General features: G+C 44.0%; 1 protein-coding gene across 1 annotated transcript in view; it reads left to right on the top strand.

Moving 5' to 3' along the window:
- Positions 1-7,331, top strand: part of CEMIP2 (cell migration inducing hyaluronidase 2) — a 360,647-nt gene extending 353,316 nt beyond the window's left edge. Inside the window, exon 24 of the mRNA XM_078675757.1 lies at positions 6,751-7,331. Coding sequence (XP_078531883.1) covers positions 6,751-6,947 — 197 coding nt within the window. The 3' untranslated portion in view covers positions 6,948-7,331. The remainder of the gene's footprint in view (positions 1-6,750) is intronic.
- Positions 7,332-23,417: the final 16,086 nt, after the last annotated feature.

The raw sequence follows: 23,417 nt of genomic DNA, 5'->3' as shown, positions 1-23,417 counted from the left end.
TCCATAGCACGCAACTTTGGTTTTTTGTATAATTTATTCTAATGATATTGACCTTATGGTAAATGTCTGGTGCAATTAAAGCCCTTTTACTACAGGTAGCAAATGGCCCTTTAGACCTGTTTAATTCAGTAAATCATAAGATCACAATCTGTGTCCCATCTAGTTTTGGATTGTAACATTGTATGGCACAGTGTACTGTTGAAAAGTTCATAACCTATGCAATTAAATGGAATGGAGGTGACACGAAAGCCCTGTTTATTCCTACTCTTTTTTCCCAATTTTATCAGCACTCAAGTCTCTGAGTAGAAATCCTTGACAAATGTATCATTTTGATGGGCATCCCCACTGCTTACATTTCTTTCACAAATCTGCCTGGTCACCACAGTTTTTACATAGTGTACCAGAAAAGATGTGTGAATAGTTGAGCAGCCCAGCGTAGTCTATTACCTCTCTGTGTAATTGGAGGTATACAAGTGCCCTTAGCCCTCTAAGAGAGCACATGTGCAGGACTTTTACACTACATTGGAATTACTTCAGTCTTGGCACTAATTTGGTTTCTCTATTAATCCAATTTCCTTGACCTCACTACATCTGTTCCTTCTTTTCTTCATAACCAATATTTCTCTCCATTCAAAGTCACCAGGCTTTTGTAACCTGCCAGCAGCGCCAATAAGCAGCAATATCCTCCACTTGTTCTAAAAATCTGAATTGGATCCATTATCTTGCCTGTTTTTGTTGTAAATTGCCTGTGGTCCATGCTCTTCTTTATTTGCCTTTCAAAGAGAAGAGCTCAGCTCACTAGTCTTTCCGCTAATTTCTAGTGCTCACATCTTTAAAAGTGTTTATTTGAGAAAAAGGAGTAATCCATTAGATTACTCAATGTCTCACTAACTCTTCAATAGCTATCAGGGAACTCTTCCACTGCTTTCCTTTATAGCGTCCAGAAGTTGTTTTCATAGATCATTTAGAAAAAAAGTCTCTTCTGTTCATCAGTGGTTTGAGAACCTCATACGTCCATACTTGTTCTATTCCATTAAGAATTTCAATCAGTGTTTCATAGTCTCTAGGGCCTAATCCACAAACAACTTTATATAAAGAGTTCAGAAAACGTCTTATGTTGGCTTCCCCCAACATTTAGAGAAAAAATGTGACTTTTATGGACTAAAAAACAATAATCTGTGTTGCTTTTCTGGATATCAGTTTGCTGCATATATTTTCAGATGTTGTCTTCCTTCTCAGTATATTGCTAAGCAGAATGTGCAGTAGGTGGAAAAAAGGCCTAAGTGTAGCAGAAATGTGCAGTTGCACACAACATGTTTTCTCCACAGGAAATAATTTTCCCTGTGGAGAAAGCTTTCCTCTAAACTCCCATAAATACTTGGCATCTCCATGGCATTCCCTTCCCATTCCTACTATGGAAAACAGTCTAACATTTTTGGGAGTTACTTTGAGTGGTTCTGTTGGAATCACCATACAGAGTGTATGTGGACGTCCACAAATCTAGTATTTGGTGTACCATACATTGAGCAAGCCATCTTCAACTCAACTTTTTGATGAACAGTTTTAACTTTAGATTCATCACCTTGAAATGTTCCCCAGGTGCCAGACTGGATCTGGAAACTTGTTCAGCAATTCTTCTATGCAGCGCTATGCAGCGTGAGGCTCAGCACTGGCTGCATAGTGTCCCAGAAGTGACAAAGTGGAGGGTAAAGGCTGTCCGGGTCAGAAAGAATCAGAGGGCCACTTTCTTTTTGCTTGCCCCAGTTATTCGGTGCCGCGAAAAAAATGGTTAAAACCACTGTTCCAGCGTTTACCACTCAGAAAATCTGCCGATGCCATCTGGGCGCTAAAGACTAATACCTCCGAGGTCTTTGTAGTGAGCCTGGCTAAATATTTAGGATGGGCCTGGCTCATAAGGTTAAAATACATGTCAAAGTTGCCAGAGCTTGCCAATAGTGTTTCATAAAGTGACTTATCCTGTCTATTGCCTACATATTCGTTCTCCTCTATCCGTACGTTTTGCACTTTAACTATGAAATGGTTTCCCATTTGACATGACTAGATGTGTATTATTAATTTTTTATGTTTAATCAGGTTCCTCACCTTAGATGTTTAATACTTTTTCTTAATCCCTTCATAATCAACTTATCCTAGGTTTTTGTTGTTTGGTTTACTTGGTTTGCCTTACATGTATATAGCTTTTGCTTACGAATGTATTGTATTTTTTTTCTTTGCAAAAAGTTTTTAATTTATTGTTTTTTAAATGTATTAAAAATGTGTCTTTTATGATTTGTCAAAAATCGAAATAAAGACTTGAAACCTGAACCTGAACCTGACAAAGTGGAGCCACATATAAACACCACCCCTGCTGATTTCATTTCCTTTCTTTCTTCGTCTTCCACCGTAGATCCAAAGCTCTGCTCCCACATTCACTATCTTTTCAAGAACTTCCAAAAAGATAACCAGTGTGCTAAGGAACAATGTTCCTTCAAAAAAGAGAGGCATCCTTTCAATTCTGTCCTTTCAGTGACCTACAAAATGAGAACCGATGTGCTACAAAACAATGTCCCCTTCAAAAACGACAGGCTTCATGCCATGCTGTAACTGCAGAAAGCAGACGTCAATCATGAACCCACACAGGGTGTGTCTCTGGTCTCGAGGCACAACTCTGAGTTCTGCACCAAGGGCTCCCTTACGCATCCTGAGGTGATCCAGGAGGCAGAGCTGTATGACACCAAACATCAGAGGAAGCCAAAACCTTTGCGCAAGTCCCAATCTAGGATGTGGGTGCAGGACCGCTCTCTCTCTCTCTGCGCTGTTCTTGTGAGAGGTTCACCTTGTGGTAAAGTCCTCCAGTGATTCCAAATCGAATAAGAAGAGAAAACATTTTTGAAAAGCAAAGATGACTCAACCCCATCTCTCTACTACATGTCCAACTAGAGGGTGCGAGGACATCACAGTGTAAGTTGGTCTCCTCTCAGGTCTCCGAATACAAATATGATTCCCCAACTGATCTCGATGTGCCATTGGTGATGCTTCATCAAATCAAAATCTTCAAAGAGCCTATGCTACAGTTTTGTTTGCTGCTTTTTCAGCTCCCTCTTCTGCAAATGTTAAACCAAGTATCCTGAGGGGCCTCCAGTCAGTTTAACACCATTCAGGACTTCCACAGTACTGACTGACCCCTTGAAGCCCATTCAGAGTGCATTACAGACTCTTTTGGTACAAGCACCTACTCCGGCTGGTGGTCCGGCCATGGGCTGCCACTCGAAGACGCCAGTTCCAAGGCGCCGGACAAAGATCAAATTCAGATCCCAATGTCTGACCCTGAACCGACTTCAGCCAATTTAGACCAAAGTGATGCTATGAAATCACATAAGTGCAACTGATCTTTATACAGCCAGACTCTGAACCGGTCCCTCCTTCTGGTGGTCACCCCAACAGAGACTCCATTATCTTTAATTGCAGTTGCTAGTATTGTTAGACGTGGAATCAAGAAAAATACAAACAATTGGGTTGAGAACAGATCACATATGTTGAACCCATAATGCTGTGCACGTATGAGTCCAAGTTGCCACATGGAACTTGGCCACTTACACATTCAATAACACATGTTAAGCAGACATCAGAAATACGTAGCACGAAAAGCAGTTTGAACAAACAAAAATCAAAAACCAATTTATACCATAATGGAGTGTACACTCTACCACCATTCTCATCAAGAAATCTTCAGCATTTGTCAAAACAATTATTTTATTCATAATTATTGTATTCACAAGTTCTCTCCTGAGGCATGTTCTAGCCTGCCAACCCGTTTCTTCAATTGCTAGTCTGTTAGTACTCTGCCAGGCACATAACCTGCCTGACACGATACTGGATATCATTCTAGTTGTACTTACCTTCTAATTTGTGTACCATCGCACATGGTGACAGTACCTACCACTGCCTACTGATTTCCTGAGATAACTCTAATATGAAGAGCAATTGATTATTTTCACATCCACACTCCAAATATAATTATGCCCTTACAAAGTCTATGGGTTACTACCAAGTGAAAAAACTGGCTAGAAAGAAGAGAGGCTTCATTGGCTGGACCCCAAAATTGTTTACTCTTTTTTACATTGACTGTACCAAGGACCACTGCCTGGACAATCCACTTTTTGCTGTGTTCTCTGGGGCACAGAAATGAAGGTGGTATCAAAGAGGACCCAGTCTAGGTGGATAGTTCTCTGCTATGCAATGGCAAAAACCAGCATCCTGAAAGTCTATTCCATCAGGACAAAGACTGCTACCACTCCATTGGCATGTAGAGTGCCTGGGTATCTGCCAGGTAGCAACAAGGGTGCTGTTGAACATGTTCATGAAGCACTACTGCCTAGGCACCCAAGTCAGATGTGATTTCTATATATAAAATCTCCTAATGTCAATACATATGCTGTAAGAGCCCAGTCAATATTTCTTTCCATGTCACTCAGGTGAGCCTCTCCTACACACCATTGGCTTCCTATCTGCCAAACATTGGGTGTCATGTAGGCTGGCATTTAGTTGGGGTACTCTCCAAAACCATATAGTTTTGAAGTTGGAGTACTTTTCAAATCCATATTTATTTTTTCCTAATTGGTTGTGATCTCTTCTCTCTGGGATCTTTGTAGTACCAGGGATTGTTCTAGGGGTTGTTGTCTAACTGCTTTCAATGCTCTCACAGTAATGTTTTATTATCTTTGAAGAAGTTTGCACCATTAATAATATACATCTTAAACCTTTGCTCTTGAACTTGTAGGTTGTTTGCTGCTGGTTGCACCTCTGCATGCTTTTCTCGCGTTGAAATGTAGATGGCCTTACGAAACCTTCCATCATCTTGTCCGGTCGGTTTCTCACTCTTCCTGTTTGGTTGTTACATGTGTTGCCTCTTAGCATTCTCTATTTTTCCTGATTTACCTTGTGGTTTTTGGGGACCTTTGATATTATTTTTGTCACAACTTCTCCCTAACTGTATTAATAAGAAGTCTTTTACCTGGACTGATAGTGTGATGATGACACATATCTACTTAGGTCGTCATTTTTAGCTGTTCTTCCATTTTATTCTACATCTAACCATATCCATAATAGGTAAGGATCCTCTCTGGTTCATTGAAGTCTGAGTTTTCCAATTCATCTTTTGATTACAGCTAAAGGTTAGGGAGTCAAGTATGTGTGTTGTGTTGCTGCTATTACTGCAAATAAATATGCTGATATTTTGGAAAAATCATTGCCACTGGATCTGTGATTCTCTGTGACCTCTTCTCCTCCCATTGCCTCTTGCATTCTCCTTTCTGCTATTTCTATGTTTTTTTTTACTTTGCATGTTTTGTTCATTAGTACAGGCTTGTGTAAAGTCTTTTGAATCCGTCTGTTTCTTTCTAATTCATTAGGTTTTGGCCTTTATTTAAGGGAATTAGTGTTCTATAGATCTCCTAGCCTTCTTACCCTCTTTTGGCCAACAAAACATTATTGTAATGCTTATTTTTCTCAATCTATAATTTCTCTGTGACATACCTGACCATTTGAAGGTGTTGCATGGGGCATTTGAGTCTACAGGAAAACCTTCAGGAAAGGTATATGGTAGACCTCCACCATATCTACCACCGCATGATTCTCCACTGCCAAGGTCTTGCTACAGATCCTGGAAATTAACACAGCCCATCCTTGGCTGTTATATTCATCGTTCAATGAATGTCGGATACCAATAAGTGCCCATCATCTACCACTTCCACTACTTCTCCAAAGACTCCCACTAGTACTTATGGCATCTGAAACCATACAGTAGTCTGCCTTCTGTGTTGCTGCAAACATCCATTGAACAGGTCATGCCCATTCACTCCTTTGGATATCTTTTATGCACTAGGCACCTCACTCATTCCAACATTGGTTTCACCGTACAATCCGCTATCCTTTCCTCACACTTGTCTTGGGCGTCCAGATTTGCAAAGAAAAATAAACTTACATTTGTAAAGCAGTAGAAGCCTTAAGCAGTATGTCCTCTATTATAAGTATTTTTTTTTAAATACGGGTGTACCTTCGTCAGAACTACTAACATGTATATTTGGAATGGGGAGATCTGTCACTTGCCACATTAGCCTGATGCTGTGTTTCCAAGACGCCCTTGTTTGGAACCTGGACATGGTTTCATGCTATGTCAACAAGGTTCTAGCGAATCAACACATTGTGCAAGGAGAAATAAAAAACTAGCCGAAAAATACTATAACAGGGAAGCAAGATATTCTTTATATCAGAGTTACATCATTTGACTGTGTATTTCATGACTGTATCGATGCTTCCTTAGATATGCATCTTATGACACCATTGTATACAATATGTGTTTGCGCAGAACTAAAAATCTCAATAAATTTAGTAAAAAAAGAAAATCCGAGTTAAGGCAAAGCCTTAACAAATGTCCAAAAACCTCAATAATTCTGCAGGTGAACAGAGAAAGACTGGATTACCTCAAGTAGTAAATTCCCCACATTTTCAAATTCCCTAGGTAAAATACATACCTTGGAAAGCAAATAAATACCCTTTGTTGCCATTTACTACACACGTGCCTTCTTGTGAGTATCTTATTATAAAACAAACAAACCCAGTTAAACAATGTATTCTGAATTTTTGTATATATGTGTTGCACCAATGTTTTTTGTTTGACTGACTTTTGTACTTTTGCTCACTATGAATGTCAATTGATGTTGTCCAACTCTTCTTGTACTTTGTTTGCAGGGAGCATGGCATTTCTAGGCTTCAGCGGGAATTATAAACCTACGTGGACCAAACTCTTTACCAGTCCTGCTGGACAGGGCCTTGGTCCATTAGAAAAATATATACCTCTGCAACTGGAAGAATATGGCTGCAGAGCTGTCAACACGGATAACAGAAAAGACCTGGAACTTTTAAAGAAAGCTTTAAAGACACATTAGGCCTTCGGTGTTATTTACGTGCTGAAAAAATGTGAACTAACTTATTTTATTTATGGCATTGTAATGGCACTGTTGTCATGGAAGTTAAATTTGCTGTTTGATACAGGAATGGCCTAAGTAAATGAACAGGCAGAGTGCCAGTGCACATTCTAGTTGTACAAAATATGAAAGATTTTATTACTGTTTGTAAAGCTAGATTTTTGGGGAGATTATTTTTCTTACACTTTTGTTTACTGTAAACATTTCTACCAGTTTTATACTTTTACATTATTGGGGATGTATGATGTTTTTTATGGGTTAACCTGGAAGAAGCTCCATAGTAAATGTTAGAAAGCATCGTTGATTACTTGAAAGCTTATTTAACATTAAAATGTCTTAGTCTTACTATCTGTGTTGTTCACTTTCATTATTTATATTAGTAGTTTGAGTAGGCGGTTTACACCTACAATTTTGTATTTCGTAGAAATGCCATATCCAGACTTTATATGTTGCAATGTGGCAGCTATCTTAAAACGATATAACTGTAATAAAAACATTTTTTAAAATATACCTGGCCTCCCAGCAGTTTTGACTTTGCCAATGCTTGTGCTGTAATTGCATTAACATAGGCAAAACCAACTGCAGTGGAAACAGATCGAGCCAGCACAGTCAAGAAAGCACAACGTGGTTGATGGCTGACAAAGAAAGAGGAGCAGACAGTGAGGTGACTGGCATGAAATGGGGAATGACAGAGAAATTGAGATGGTGGCACGGATGATACAGAACAAAGCAAGCAAAAACAGGAGAGCAATCCCCACCTCAGGGGCACGAATAAAAGCCAACACAAAGAGGAAGGAAACAGTGAGGGAGTAACCAAATGTGGTGAATGGATAAAGGAAGGGCCATCCACTTTTATTGAGTGAGAAGTCAAATGCTGTTCAAAATGAAAAAAGTAAAAAAAATATATATATATTAGTTCCCTGATGTTCTCAGTAGAAAGATGCAACTCATTCAGTTAAAAGCCATGGCAAAGCAGTAATGCTCCAGGGGAGGCCTAAACACAAGAATAGGGAAGAAAGCGATTGAGTCAGGTGCAGGAAATTGAGATAGGCAAAAAAGCCTATCCAATAGTAAGAAAAGGGCTGACCCAGTTTATGTTAAAATATTATAAACCGTGCTATTTAGCGAACCATAAAAAAAAGAGTGCCCTGTCTACAATTTCATCCCCCCAAACATAAGTGTGCAATAGATTGTTAGCGTTTATATCTGATAGATACTACTAGCTGCAGATTCCTTAACATAGAATTATCCCCCAGGCATGAGACTGGATCCAGAAAACTTTTTGCCGCAGCATCCCTGCGTGCCGGGGGGACGGCACCACGTGACTCCGCCCTGACGTCTTCCGTGTCCATGACGTCAGCGAGGATACATAAGTCCCACCCCGGCACGCCTACATCAGTTTTTTCTCTTTTCCGCGTGCAACACGGATCTGGATTGTGTCCTGGCCTGTTTTCAGGCCTTCTATTCTTTTACACGCTTTGGCGTTAAGTGGAACAGTGTGCGAATGCCTTTGGGCTTTAAGACATGTACCTCCTGTGCGAGTCCCATGTCTGCAACGGACCCGCAACCAATTTGCATGTGGTGCCTGCGTGAACATCACGACTCGGAGAGCTGCAATGCTCGCCAGCACCTTAAGCCTAAGTCACGGCAGGAGCGCTGGATGATATTGCTGTCGGCGTGCTTGTCCAGGTCCGTGGCATCCCAGCGTCCGTCCCCTACCTCGGAAGCAAGAAACCGCTGGTTTCGTCTGCGACATCGTCTTTTGCCGCAGCCCCAAGGGCGTGGCTCTCTGGCTGGTAGGTCCTTTCATTTGTCTCTGAAGCCTGGTCCTCTTTTCGCGGTGGGCACCTGTCCCCCGGGACAAGCACCCACGCCTGTTGCCTTGCTACCCGCCGTCTCCCGGCGGAGTAGTCATCCTCTGAGGTCCCTTCTTCTCTAGAGGTTGGCCATCTGTTGGTGTATTCCTCCCCTAAGACAGGGCACCATATTGTTGCCTTTTCACCAGCATCTTCCAGGGAGGGCTCCTTGCCGTCCCCACGGCCTAAATCCTCGAACCCTTGGCTCGCGGATGGTTTTCCCACCGGTCTCTCTGCCTCCTGGGGCTCCTCAGGTTCCCCGTTCTTCTGTGGATCCCCCACTATTCCGTGGCTGGCCGCTTCCCCCTAGACATGGGGATGGACGGCCCAGCCTGCAGCGGTTGCCCACAGAGGAACTACTCTCCTCTGCGGTGCCCTACGGAGGCTGGTGTTGCCTTTGTTTGGGCTATTTCCACAGCCGCCTGTATTCTGCGTATAGGTGAACCGGTCACTCCATTTCCTGTGGACAACCTTTTGGAAGTTCTTCACCAGGGTTCTGGTGGACGGGAGTTGATCCTTCCCTTTGAAACGTCACTCCACAGCTCTCTTATAGGGGCTTTGGGGCGCCCTGCCACGGGTGATCCGGTGCCTCAGGCACTTCTGCATCGCCACCGCCCTGCTCCACGTGACCCAGTCTGTCTTTCCTTCCACCCTTCTACTCAAAGCTCTCTTCTGCCGAATGCCTTTCCGTGTTTGTCTGTAGTGTTGTTTCCTCCGTCTCAGGAGGCCTGGTGTTTGGATTCATGGGGGCGTAATGTCTTCGCTTCTGCCAGCACTGCCTTGCAGGTGCTTAACACTTTGTGTGTGTTGACCAGGGATACTTCCAGGCCATGGGACTCTGTTGAGTCTCTTCTTTCGCATGTCTACCACTCCATTGGGGTGCCCGTGCTGATCTGCGGGGCCATGTTTTGAATGGTAGGGAGTTGGTTGCGTTTATTCTTTGTGCGGGTTTGGATGTTGCCTATGCTCTTAGCCGCGCTATGGCCACTTCTGTGGCTCTCCATCCCCATGCATGCCTATGTGATGCTGTTTTTCCTGAAAATATCAGGGAACTCTTGGTTGATCTACCCTTTGACGGGGTCCTTCTGTTTAACACTCATGCAGACTCTGCCATTCAGCGTCTTCTTGCGGAGCTCCTTCCTCCTCCTCCTTCTCCTTCTCCTCCTCCTCAGTAGGTGTTTTTTTTGATCCTCCGGTTCTTAGTGGGAGGTGTTATCCCACTGTTCCTGGATTCTGATGTTGGGACAACCGTTACAATTTCTGTGAGGGATATTGTGCTCTCGGGATCCTGGGCTGGCCTACCTCTTTAGTTGGTTCGGCCCCCCTCTTGGTATAGAGTGTTCTTTTTGGCTGCTTTCTAAGCCTTCTGTGGTTTCCGCCGCATGTTTTCTAATTTGTTCTCGAATACGGGATTTACTTCCATGGGAGTGGTTCCCATACTTCTTGGGCTGTGTCCTACCCTACTTGGGTATTTATAGCTATTGTTTAGCCCTGTCTTACACTGGAAGGGTGTGGACTCACCCTTACGGGTTCCCTGCATTTTCTTGGGTAACTGCGGCGTTGTGCTGCTGTGTTTTTGCCCTTTGTCTGCCGTTTGGCCTGGCCCTCTGCCTGGTGTCCAGAAGAGGTATTTTCCAGCGTTGATGACATGGTTCATCCTACTTGTTTCTCCTCTTGTTTTTCCGGCACCCAGCTGTGCTCGCCTGGAAGTTGTGATTTGGACATTTAGTTGGTGGCGCTTGTCGGCATCCAGCGGCGTCCACCGTTTCTTCTGGTCCACGGCCGGGGGCCTTGGAGTGAGGCCTGGCGCCCCTGGTTTTTCGGGAGTCTTGTGAGGCTGTTTTTTCTCTTCCACCTGCCTTCCTACTGAGGCGCTGTTCTGTCTGGCTTGTTGACGTCCAGCTGTGATGAGTTTGGCCGCCGTCTTCACTGGGTGTGTTCCCGGTGGAGGGCTCTTGCCCTCATTTCTGCTCTTCTCCTTGGAGCCTCTGGGTTACTCTTCTTCCTCGGTACTCCCCTGCGTTGCCTGTACTGGGGGCTTTCGGTGGAGATCCCTGGTACATGTGCTGCTAGCCTCCTTTTGCATTGCCTGTGCCTGGGGCTTCCGGCGGAGGTCCCTGGTACATTGGCTGTTGACCTCCTTTCCTATTGTCTGTACCTGGGGCTTCCGATGGAGGTCCCTGGTACATTGGCTGCTGGTCTCCTTTTGTATTGCCTGTACCGGGGGCTTCCATTGGAGGTCCCTGGTACATTGGCTGATGGCCTCTTTAAGTGTTGCCCTTCCATCTCATGCTTGGTGAGGGGGGGAGGGGGGGCTGCCGTTGGTCGTTGTGACACATCCCCTGTGGGGCGGTGTTCTCCGCGACACTGAGGTTCTAGTCCGATTGGGGAGTGGTGGGGGGGCTCTTTTTCCTGTCCCTGTGGCTCACCCCCTGTGGGGGAGGACTGGGTTATTGCCCTGTCCCTGTCGGTGCCTTGGGGTTGCCTCAGCTGGGGGGGGGGGGTCCTCTTGCAGACCCTTCTCCCCCTTGGGTATGGCTAGGGTATCTATTCTACGTTAAGGAATCTGCGGCAGGCAGTCTCTATCAGATGTATGAGTTACTTACCTTCGATAACGATGTATCTGGTAGAGACGATTCTAGCCGTATATTCCTTTACGACCCACCCTTCCTCCCTGTTCTGCGAGGGCCCTCTTGGTCTTCTGCACTCGCATGCCTCCGGGTGGTTATCTATTGCCAGTACCCTCTCTTACTCCCTCCTCCGGGGGATGCTCGCCTTGTTGTTACTCCATTGTTGACTTTTATAGGCACGCCTGCGCCCCTGCACCCTGTTCTCCAGTGTGCGGTGCGCTTGTGCTTCTTCTTCCCCTTGTTGCTTCCACTTCTGTCTTTGGCAGTTCTTGGGGTGGAGGTGCTTTGGCTGGTCTCAACCTTGGCTTTCTGGAGACTTTCTCCATGCTGGTATTGTCCGAGGTCGATTAGTTGTTGCTCTCCGTTCTGATCTTGGTGTCCCTTTCTGTTCTGGGCGGTGGCTGCAGACTTCTTGGTCTGCTGTGTATTTTTCACAGGCTTCTGCCCCAGGGTGGCTGTTGTATTTGTTTGCATGGTTGCTTTCCAGTATCAGTGCCCTGTTCTTTCATTCCAGATATTGATGCCTCAGTACTTCGCTCTATTATGGATGGTGCTGTTCCTCACCGTTGTTTCTTCCCTTCTGTTTAGCGGGGTTTTTCGCACACTGTTCCAGTATTCTCAGTTTTGTTAGTGATGGCTCTGTGTTGTGGCACAGAAAAGTTCTCTGAAGAAAACTGACATAGGCGCGCCGGGGTGGGACTTATGTATCCACGGCGACGCCATGGACGTGGACGACACCAGGGCAGAGTCACATGGTGCCGTCCCCCCGGCGCGCAGGGATGATGTGGCAAAATGTTTTCTGGATCCAGTGTCACGCCTGGGGGATAATTCTACGTTAAGGAATCTGCAGTTAGAATCGTCTCTACCAGATACATCGTTACCGAAGGAAAGTAACTCGTACTATTGGCACAAACGTTATTGGCTTGAGGCTCCCATGATTACCAGAGGTTGTGCAAGAGCGGTCCACATTGCCAATTGCCCTTCTCCTGGTCACGTTGTGTCTGGCCCATAGTCCCTTCTCTGTTCTTATAGCAATCTCTTGACCGGGAGTGTTTCACCTGACTTGTTTCTTTGTTAATTGATATTGTAGGCATAAGGCTTCCTCTAGCTTTTCAGACTACCATGATTCTATTTTTCTCTATTTCTGCTTTTGCTTTTTCGTTGAGATGTGTCCTCTATTCAATTTCTGTTAGTGCTAACTTTTTTCTTAGCAGGCAACACCTGAGCAATTCTCATTGACTTCTTTTGATGATCTTCAGACGAATTGCAGCCTCAAGTGAAAACTTGTCAAACTCACAATGTCGGACCAGGCTGCAGAAGCAAGTCATGAACTTAATAGTTGCATTCTTTGCTGCGAAGGTGTAGCTCTCCTAATCAACGTTATTTAGCAAAAATGTCACATTTGGTGCATCTAGTAACTTTTAATAAATGGTAATTTGAGCAGCTGCAATTCTTCAGTCACTCTGCTGATGGCCCTGCCTGCTAAGTTCTTGATGCTTAAATGTATACACTTTTCATCTTTTTTCCCAGATGCCTAAATAAAAATGCCATATTTCCTCAACCATTCAATACATTGGGGTTCCATGATGCAGCCAGGACTCATGGTGGGTTGTTGTGCCATCCAAAGATTGGATGCCTACTGTCTTTGTTTTTCTGTCTGTGAATATGATGAAATTAGGTTGTGCATCCTTCTTGTATGCTGTTATCATTTCTTGTATGCTGTTCCTGCATGAGCCTGTATTTCTTCTTTTTTCACTGAGTTGTTTATTTCTTCAGCTTTGAATTTACTTATTTGCGTGTGTGGTACATATTTGTAATTCTTTGTGTTGGTTCGCTTCGGTGCCTGTTCTCAACAGGTCCCTCCTTGTTTAGTTAATAGAACTTGTTTGAGTTCAAAATTGTGGCCTCCAATTACTGCTTTTTTTTCTATGAGTTCAACTGACTAAAAAGGGTAGGTTGGTTTGCTGTATATTTTTTAGCCGCAAATTCCTTGGTTGGCCCAAATTTGGATCTGAAGTTTTTTGAGAGATGGTGCTTGTTCTACTGCTGTCCTTGTGTGGGAGTATGGAGATGTCGTTTGTTCTGACCCTGCCTATGTCTCCCTTCCTACTCTGGGTTTCCGCAGACCACCTCTTCACAGTTCCTTTGCGCTCCCGCTGCTTACATGTTCTGTATTTCTTACCTGTGTTTACATGTGTTTTTCCTCCTTCCTAGACACAGTCACTGCTAGTGCTACTATGTGTGCTCGGTCGAGATGCCACCCATAGAATTTCAGACTTGCTTCTTGGGGTTTGTTTATGCATACAGTCTGTGTGCTGCTTCATAGTTTCCACTGCTTGCTCGGGTGCCAGCAGGCGAATTTTATATGCATCAGGAGGTTTATGCTAGCTATGAACATAGTAACTTATTTTATGTCTTGCTTGCCCATAAACCACACAACACCCTCTCGGGTGAGTACTGGGTTACCTTTGATGCTTTTTAAGTTTTTAACTCCTTCCCATCTCACTCCAGACCCATTGTGGTTAAATGTTGTAAATTTTAGCCGTAAAATGTGCCAAACCGTATAATGTTTATGAAACTCCTTAAAACTGAAATCTTAAAGAAATGTTTTGTCCCATGCTTGTCTTTTAGGGCCCGGTATTGAAGAGTGGTGGATGGGGATACCCACCTCATCCAGCTATACTCTTATGGCCTAATATTTGCCTATTTTATTGTTGTTACTTTTACTCCTTTTCTTTGTGCACTTTTTACTGTGTCAAGTGTTCCTTAGATAACAGTGAGCTCCTAAGAAAGTAGAATAAATAAACAAATGTCTCATATTTTAGTAAAGGCTTGTTGACACATAGAATCACATGAACACAATCATGTATGATGAATAATTTAAAAATTATGTATTTGAGTGATGAAAAAATGTTTTCCTATCTTTATCAACATTTTATTTTGTTTGCGGTGTTATTGCAGAAATAGGACACCCTAATTCTGGTTGCAATTAGTGAGTTTGAGGCTCGTATAGTTTAGGTCGCTCTCTAAACCTCTCTTCACCAATTGCACCAGTTCCAATGCTCCTTTCGCTGTTTTGGATGAAGCACCTCTTACCACCAGCCTATCCAACTGCCTACAGGCCAAAGGGGCTGTCAAGAGAGTGTCTGCATCAGAAGTATGGCAAGGTTGTTATTCCTTCTACTTCATGTTGCCCAAGAAAGACAGAAGGCCTTTGGCCCTTATTATACTTGTACCCTCTCACTGCCTTCCTCCAGACTTTTAAAATGCTCACCAGGGCCCGGAGACTGGATGGTGGCATTGGACCTCCAGGCTGCCTATTTTCATATTCCTGTCCTGAGGGCTCACTGAGGCTACCTGTGGTTCGTGGCTGGACAAGAGTGTAGGAAAGTAGGATCTGTTTCTTATAGTTACCCCCACTTTTAGCTTGATGTGATGCTGTTTTTGACTAGTCTGACTGGGATCCTGCTAATCAGAACCCCAGTCTATCTGCTTTCTCCCTAAACTGGTGTGCTATGTACTTGGGTATACCCCAGATTGGATACTGGGGTACCCTTATCAGTCCCTAGTATATGGTACCCATGTGACCAGGGCATAGGTACCCCAGAGGTATCCCATGGGCTGAAGCATGTATTATGCCACCCATGAGAGACCATTCAACACGGAACTACAGGCCTGCAATTGCAGCCTGTGTAAGTTGGTACATGCACCACTGACTAAAGATATAGGTTTACTATATATAATGGTCACTGCACTTAAAACCTAGAAATCATATCTATAGAAGGCCTTTACAATCCTGAGGGCATGGTGCTTGGTTCTAAGTGAGAGGGTGCCCCTGCATGAGCAGGGCACCCGTGCAGCCTACGGAGTCCATTCTCCCGGGTTGTCAGTGAAGCAGCCATATACTATGTAGAGGGGCATCGCGTGACCACACGTTGACGATCTAGAAAACGGCAGCAACGAATCCTATCATGTTTGGTATCACAGTTTTCAGGGACGTTATAGTTAGGCTGCCATTTCACTCATAAAAAAACAGAAATGTGGCCGTTCTGGTTAGCTGAGCTAACTATAACTCGTCCCCACTCAATGCACCGCTGATGCTGTCACATATTTCATCACTCGTGACAGTGACGTCACTGATGACATCATTGATGACATCTCAAATGACATCACTGATGACATCATCCAGTGAGTTTCAGTGTTTATAAAAAGTTTAAGAGGCTAAAAGAGTGAGAGTGTGCTTGTGTCAGTGATTGTAGAAGAGAGTAAGTATGTGTTACTATCAATAAGTGAGGAGGTGGGTCTATAACTGTATAGGTGAGTAAATAGCAGTATGATTGACTCTGGGTGACTGACTAGGTGTGTGAGTAACTATAATTAAGTGGCAGTGTGTGTGTGTCTGGGTGTGAGTACATATATCAGTGGCTGTATTGATGAGTGACTGTGTGAATGAGTAACTGTGGGTAAGTGAGTCGATGTGTGTAGACCTATGAATCAGTGAGTGGGTATGTACTAACTGGTATTGGTGTATCTATGTTACGTGTATGACAGTCTGTATTTTAGAGTGTGGGTATGAAAGGTTATATTAGGGTGTGAGGAGGTGCATTCATGTTATGTGTAAGACAGTCTGTATTTTTAGAGTGGGGGTATGAAAGGTTATTAGGGTATGAGGAGGTGCATCCGATATGAAGTGGATGATGTCATCAGTGATGTCATTTGAGATGTCATCAATGATGTCAACAGTGATGTCACCGACCAGGACATGAGTGGTGTACTATGTGACGTCATCAGCAGTGCATTGCGGGGGCAGAGTTATAGTTAGCTCAGCTAACTTTAACAGCCAAATTTCTCTGGTTTTGTACGGGTGAAATGTCAGCCTAACTATAACGTTCCTGAAACCAGTGTTTTTTTCAGTGAATTTCTAAGGTTTTTTAAATGCTAATTTCTAACTATGCCTACATATGTAGGACATGTGCAGAAAGAGTAAGAAAGGCGCAGAAAGAAGCAAGAGATGTGCAGAAAGAACCAACAGAGGTGCAGAAAGAGGCCTAATTCGACTGTACCTTTCAACAGACTCATACAAAGTACCCTAATCACTAATCCTTCCCCCAAAATGTCTTAAACCCCACTTTTCTCTTGAAGGTTCACTATTCATCGACTGCTCAGAATGTTAGGCGTACCAAAAATAAAACAGCAATCCTAAGCATATAACTGTTGTAAGTCTGAACAAGTTTGTGAAGGTATGCATGCATGTGTCTCTAATTTTACTTAATGACATGTTACATAAAAATAAACATACAAATGCTTCAATACCTGTGTTTCAAACAGCATACTCTTTGTGTACAAAAATGTAGAAGCAAGAGAAGTGCAGAACAAAGCAAAGAGGTGTAGAAAGAGGACAGGGGGGTGCAGCAAAAAGCAAGAGAGATGCAGAACAAAGCAAGAGAAGTACACAAAGAACCAACAGAGGTGCAGAAAGAGGCAGGAGGGATACAGAAAGAGGCAAGAGAAGTGCAGAAAGAAGCAACAGAGGTGTAGATGAGACGAGAGAACTGCAGAAACAGGCAAAAGAGGTACAGAAAGAGAACAGGGGTGCAGAGGCAAGAGAGGTGCATAAAGAGGGAAGAGGGGTACAGACAGAACCAACAGAGGTGCAGAGAGAAGCTAGAGGGGTGTGGAAAGAGCCAACAGAAGTGCAGAAAGAAGCAAAAGAGGTACAGAAATAGGTAAGAGGATGCAGAAAGGGGCAACAGAAATGCAGAAAGAGAGAGGAGGGGTACATAAAGAGACAAGATGGGTGCAGAAAGCAGCAAGAGAAGTGCAGAATGAAGCAACAGGGGTACAGAAAGGCAAGAGGGGTGCAAAAAGAGGCAACAGAGGTGCAGAAGGGGGCAAGAGAGTTGCAGAAAGAGGCAAGTAGGCTGCAGAAAGAAGCGAGAGAGGTGCAGAAAGTAGCAAGGGAAGTACAGACTGAAGCAAGAGGGTTGCAGAAAGAGGCAAGAGGGGTGCTGAAAGAGGAAAGGGGTGAAAGGCAACAGAGGAGCAGAAGTAGGCAAGAGACCTGCAGAAAGGCAAGACAGGTGCAGGAAAAGTCCCCTTATCTGCTGGGGGTCGTTAGGGGCCAACTAGCCTACCTGTTACCTCCAGTAAGCCCACACAGTGGGTTTGCTAAGAGGTGGGCACAGGCCATGCCCCCTTAGTCCACCACTCTGCAAACGGGCCTCCTGGTTCCCTCTTGGTTGGAGGATGAAGTCCCTTTGCCTCCTGAGGGTCCCTGGGGGCCAACTAGCCCTTCTGTTATATCGAGCAGGTCCCACACAGCTGGATTGCTGAGAGTGGTCCGAGGCCATACCCCCTTTTTACACCACTCTGCAAATAAGCCGCCTGGCACACTGCTGCTCATAGGATTAAGTCCACTTCAGTCCTGAGGTCATCAGTACTCAAGAGGACCTCATCGCCCCACCAGCAGTGCGCCAAGATGCGCATTTGCAGAGTGGTGTAAAAACGGGCGTAGCCTTGGACGACCTCTCAGCAATCCCACTGTGTGGGGCTTACTGGAGGGACCTGGTGGGCTAGTTCGTCCCTAAGGACCCTTAGGGTTCAAGGGAACTTAATCCCCCAACCCAGAACACGCCAGGAGGTGTGTTTCAAGATTGGTACCGGTAGGAGGCGGGGCATCCGGCGAAATGGCGGATTTTTTTTTAGATTTTGTTTTTAGAAGGGGACCTGTGTGGCGCTTCTTCTCTTAATATTTTCGGGGCCCTGGGGACCCCATCCCCCCGAGCTTGAGACTTTTTCTTTTAAACAGGAAGGGGGCCGCATGCCATTTTTGGCCCTGGGGAACCCATTCCCCAGGGTCTGGCCTCATGTTGGAGACCACAGGGGCAGCCCCAATTCCATGTGGTCCCAGCAGGCTCCCTGCCTCCTGCGGGAGCCGGCATTGCTTTTGGGCAAAGGGAGCTGCTAACATGCAGCTCCCTTTGCCCAAAAAGCAATTCTGCTTTGCTTCATGGAAGTGAGAGCTGGCTTCCTGCTCTTGCTTCCTAGACAAAAAGCAGTGTTTGCTATGACAGGGCGGGAGCCGTGCTCCCGCCCTGTCATAGCAAACTGCAATGCCCCTAAGGTGGGCACTCAGGGACACTGCTGGAGCCGACCCTGGGGGGTGGCGATCCCCAGGGCCATAAAGGGCTCCAGGAGGGTGGCCGCACCCCCCTCCCTCCCAATACATTTAAAGCCCCGGGAGGTGGTGGTCCCCTGGGCCAGAGGATTGTGATAAACTTTTTTTGGGGCCTATTATGAATAAGCCCACAATAAAGCACTCACAGTGTCCTGTTGGTTTATTCTGCAATGTTCCCAATGTAAACAGTTAAAAGGATTGCAGCTGCAGTTTCAAAGGAAAACGCCACCAGTGTCAACCAGTTATGCAAACAAATTACACATCAGTAATTAACATTTTATGCTTCGTTGCCTTTATGCATTGCTTAGCTTTTCATTGCCACAGCTGAGCCAATAGGTTTATGATATTCTTGTATATTTTTTGTTCTGTGATGTATTAGGGACATATTTAATCCTAATAGAATAATTGACCAGCTTGGCTGAATGGTTAGATGTTTGTGTCCTGTCATGCTCTTTTTATAGCTCTTTGGCTGGCTGACAGTAGTTTGCATCATTTTAGCCGTTGCCACTTCATGAAAGGAAAGTTCATGGAAGAAAGGGCAAAGCACTTGAAGACTGCAAGGCAGGCAATCCAGAGGAATGTGGCTGGTCACGGGCTAATAGACTCCATGCCATGCCATGTGTCAAATGACAAAATAAATGATTGGCACTATTTCGTTATAGTCCCAGATTTCTGACTTCGAAACAGAGTGCCAGGGTATACATCATCGCCAAAGGAATGTAAGTGATGGGCACATACTTAGTGCAGCTGGTGGGCAGAATCCTCATTCACAGCTTTTGCATCTCGGAGGTCACCACATTCAGTAGCGTGTGTAAAACTACTGAATATTATTGAATATGGATGTCTGACCCAATGGATTCACACGCCATGAGCGGGCAGTCCCACAGGATTTGGAGCTGAGAGAATCAATGGTGTGGATTGTCAACTACATCAGAAGGTGCATCCTTATAGGATTTGCTGAAGCGGATAACCTGATAAAAAAAAAAAAAACAACTGTAGAAATATTGTAAAATGCCCCTGAGCCCCAATTTAAGCATACATCTCGAGCGTGTCACAATCAACAGAAACAAAACTGTTCACGAGGCCCTCCCTCTCCTCATTATTAATTAACTTTTCAAGTCAAAAATAGCACATACTTTAAAAACATCTTGGCATGTGCACCATGTAAGTTACAGCTGTCTCCAGCAAGTGTAAAAATGCTATTAAAAACTTTATTTTTTGTCCTTATAAAACCTCCATAGAATGAACAACCTCTCAGTCTAATCCGCCCCTGTTGCTCATGACTTGAGGGTCCAGTCTCAGCCGTTGTTCTTACGAAGACCAGCCCGCAGATCACATTGTGAGCTGACCAAGAGGTATAGTCATTGGAAGCCATATTCCTATCAAACACCACTATTGAAGATCTGAGAGCCTCCAAAATATCCCACGCTCAGTTCTTTCCCTATAAACATTGACCTTTTGATCTAAGTCCCTAAAGTATCTTACTGAGTTCCACCAGCCTCTCCATGCAGGGGGTGCTATCTGGTGCCAATTCTTACAGATTTCCCTTCTTGCTAAAAGCATTAAGTTGAACACTAGTTTATTCTGCAATCCCGAAAGGCCTTCCACCCCATCAGGCAGAAAGACAATACCATAGAGAATTACAGAGGAGCTTACCTACAGATCTTTACCCAGAACATCCAACAGGGTCTTACCCACATTGCCCCAGAACTCCTTTAGCAGGGGGCAGGTAAGAAACGTATGGCTATCTTCCGCCTTCTGGGCATTGCATCTCATACACCTGGCTTCTCCGCCGCCCCTTATTTTTGACAGTTTAAGTGGAGACCAATATACCCTGTGGAGTGTGAAAAAGTGGTTTCTTCTTAATGCAGCAGATTTGATCAATGGTTAAAGCATGTCTCAAGATGCTTACCATAGATTTTTCAGCTCCTCATCAGGACAGTATTTCTCCCAGACCAAGTAAGAGGGTTCAATCTTCCTTTCTGCTGCAGAGAAGAGATAGTTGTACCAGAGTGCCACTTCCTTCTTCTTTGGGTTTTGATCTTGCAGGGCGTCCTCCATTGAGTTGTCCACAGGAGGATGCCACTGCTGGCTCTTACACCACATTGAGATTTGGTAGAATTTGAATCTGGATAATGTGCCGTTAGTTAAGTTGTTCCAGTTATCCTATGACAGACAATTGTCTCAATCTACTACGTCCATCCAGCGTACCGCACCCGCATCTTTTAATGGCTAGGCTAAAGCATCCAACAGTCAGGTGTTCCCGGGGAGTCCCACAAGGGGACCCATTCACTATAGTAGGATAAACCTAAACTAGAACGGCAATCATACCACAGTTTAGTAGCAGTATATAAAACCTTCAGCCGGACTTTTTTTAAAGTACTTGGGGGCACCAAATGTATACATAAAACCCTCCTCAGTGCTGCCCTTTAGCATAGCCTTAAACATGCAGCCAATCAAAGTGTTATCTGGCCTAAGAAGTAACATCCTGCAATTCTTCATTTGATATGCCCAATAATACAGCTGGAGACCAGGTAGACCCAGACCACCATGCAGAAGCTTACGCCTTAGCTTCTTCCAAGACAACCTGATCCCCTTGCCTGCCCGTATAAAAGCAGAAATATTTCCCTGGATTTTAACTAAAAGGCCTTTAACGCCAACAGGCTATTATTAAATAGATATGCAAATTTTGGACGGATCAGTTAACCCGCCCAAAATGTGTAAGGGGAGATTCTGCCATCTTTTCAGGAGTGCATCAACCTCCTTGGAGACTCTTGTCTCGTACCATGCACTATTAACACTGGAGCAGTGAGGCTGCCATTAATCGCAATCTGTCCCTGGGGAGATTTTTAGATTTTATTAAGTACCTCTCTAAAGGTCTCATTGAAACCAAAAGCCATCAATACTCTATTCAAATAACACCAATTAACTCAATCTAAGGCTGTTGCTGCATCTACGGTGATAATTAACAGTAGAGCACCATGTGCCATTGACAGATCTATTGAGCCAATTAGAGTAAGAGCCAGATCTTTCATCTGCCTCCCCGAGAGGAAACCCTTCTGATCTTCATGAATTATCGACCCCACGATCTTACAAAGATGGGCATTTAATACCTCAAAAAAGATCTTATAGCCGCTATTCAATAGTGATATTGGTCAATAAGACTGGCATTGTGCAGGATCTTTCCTAGGCTTTAAGATTAGTGCAATGACAACCTCATTCCACAATTCGGTAGATATGAGGTACCTCTCAGGACCTCATTAAACAGCTTCAGCCAGATAGGGATAACTTCATCTGCCAGTAGGACATAGATCTCATTAAGGATCGCATCTGGCCCTGCCGCTATCCCTTTCTGGATCTTTTTAAGGACATTGAATATTTTGTACCCTGTTATATCTTGGGTAAGCCATACTAGGCTGTCTGAACTCAGCCTTGGAAGCTGTTTCTCAGCAAGCCACTGATCAAGGGCACCTTCATCAACCACCAAATCCTCCTGGTACAAATCCTGGAAGCCAGCTCTATATCATCTCTATCCTCAAGATACTGGCCACCATTCCCCAGTTTAATCTTATTGATGCCGTTATGGGATCTACCTATTCTGCTCTTCATTGCAAGTAATTTGCCACAGTTCTCTCCCTGATCAGAGTCCCTCATTTTCATGACTTCCCATTTCTGCAGCATAATTTCTTCAGTTTTAAGTCTAAATTCCCTCGGCAGGTCTTCAACCTTCCCCACTAAGCTTTCTTTTTCCACCCAGCACACCTGCCCTGCCTTTAAAGATACTTTAACCGCTATTAACTGCTCCTCTAACGCAGCAATCTCTCTTTTTTCAGCTCTGGCCCATCCCGCAGTGGAACTCTTCAAAATCCCTCTCAGCCAGGCCTTAACGGAGGATCAGTATCGAAATATCGAGGGACAAAATATCGAGGGACAGAATATAGAATGCCTATCTACAAACAGGTAAGTACTAAAATATCGATTCCAAAATATAGAATGTTAAAATATAGTTAGCTAAAATATTGAATTTTTAAAATGTATTAAAAATCCTAGAAATGTAGTTAAATCAACATAATTAAATAAAACATAATTAAAATAATGTAAAAAAGCTTAAAATGTAAAAATAATACATGAAATGTAAAAAGAAATGTTTTATATAAATGTACTTAATAATATTATAAAATAATTATTAATCTTAATTTTAAAATATTTAGAACATTAATAAAAAATATATTAACATATATAAATAAACATATTATAATTATATATAAAAATAAATACACTATAATAATTAAATTAATTAAAATAAACATTTTGATGGTAATTAATAATGAGTGCAACAGTAGTGAAAACGTTGGATAGGGTAGGGGTAAAAATTACTATTCCCACTCCAGAGAGTGCAACAGTAGGGAAAGCGTTGGATAGCGGGAGGGTAAAAATTACTATTCCCACTCTAGAGAGTGCAACAGTATGTGTTATGTTATGTTAGAGAAGTCTTATAGAGCGCTCGGCTATTCGAGCAGAGTGTCCCGGCGCTAAATAGATCTGTAGAGGTGCAGCCAATAAGACGCAGGCGAGACTACTGTCCAAACAACCAAGTCTTGAGCCCCTTCCTGAACGACAACAGATTGTCTAATTTCCTGAGAGAGATGGGCAGTTTGTTCCAAAGTTGAGGTGCCAACAGTCTGTAGGAGCGTCCACCGATGCGCGCTCGCTTGGTTGCAGGAACAATGGCCAACGCTAGAGAGGCGGAGCGCAAAGATCTAGAAGG

The sequence above is a fragment of the Lissotriton helveticus genome, chromosome 2_1, assembly GCF_964261635.1.
Source record: "Lissotriton helveticus chromosome 2_1, aLisHel1.1, whole genome shotgun sequence".
NCBI lineage: Eukaryota > Metazoa > Chordata > Amphibia > Caudata > Salamandridae > Lissotriton > Lissotriton helveticus.
This window is presented reverse-complemented; position numbering and strand designations above follow the sequence as displayed.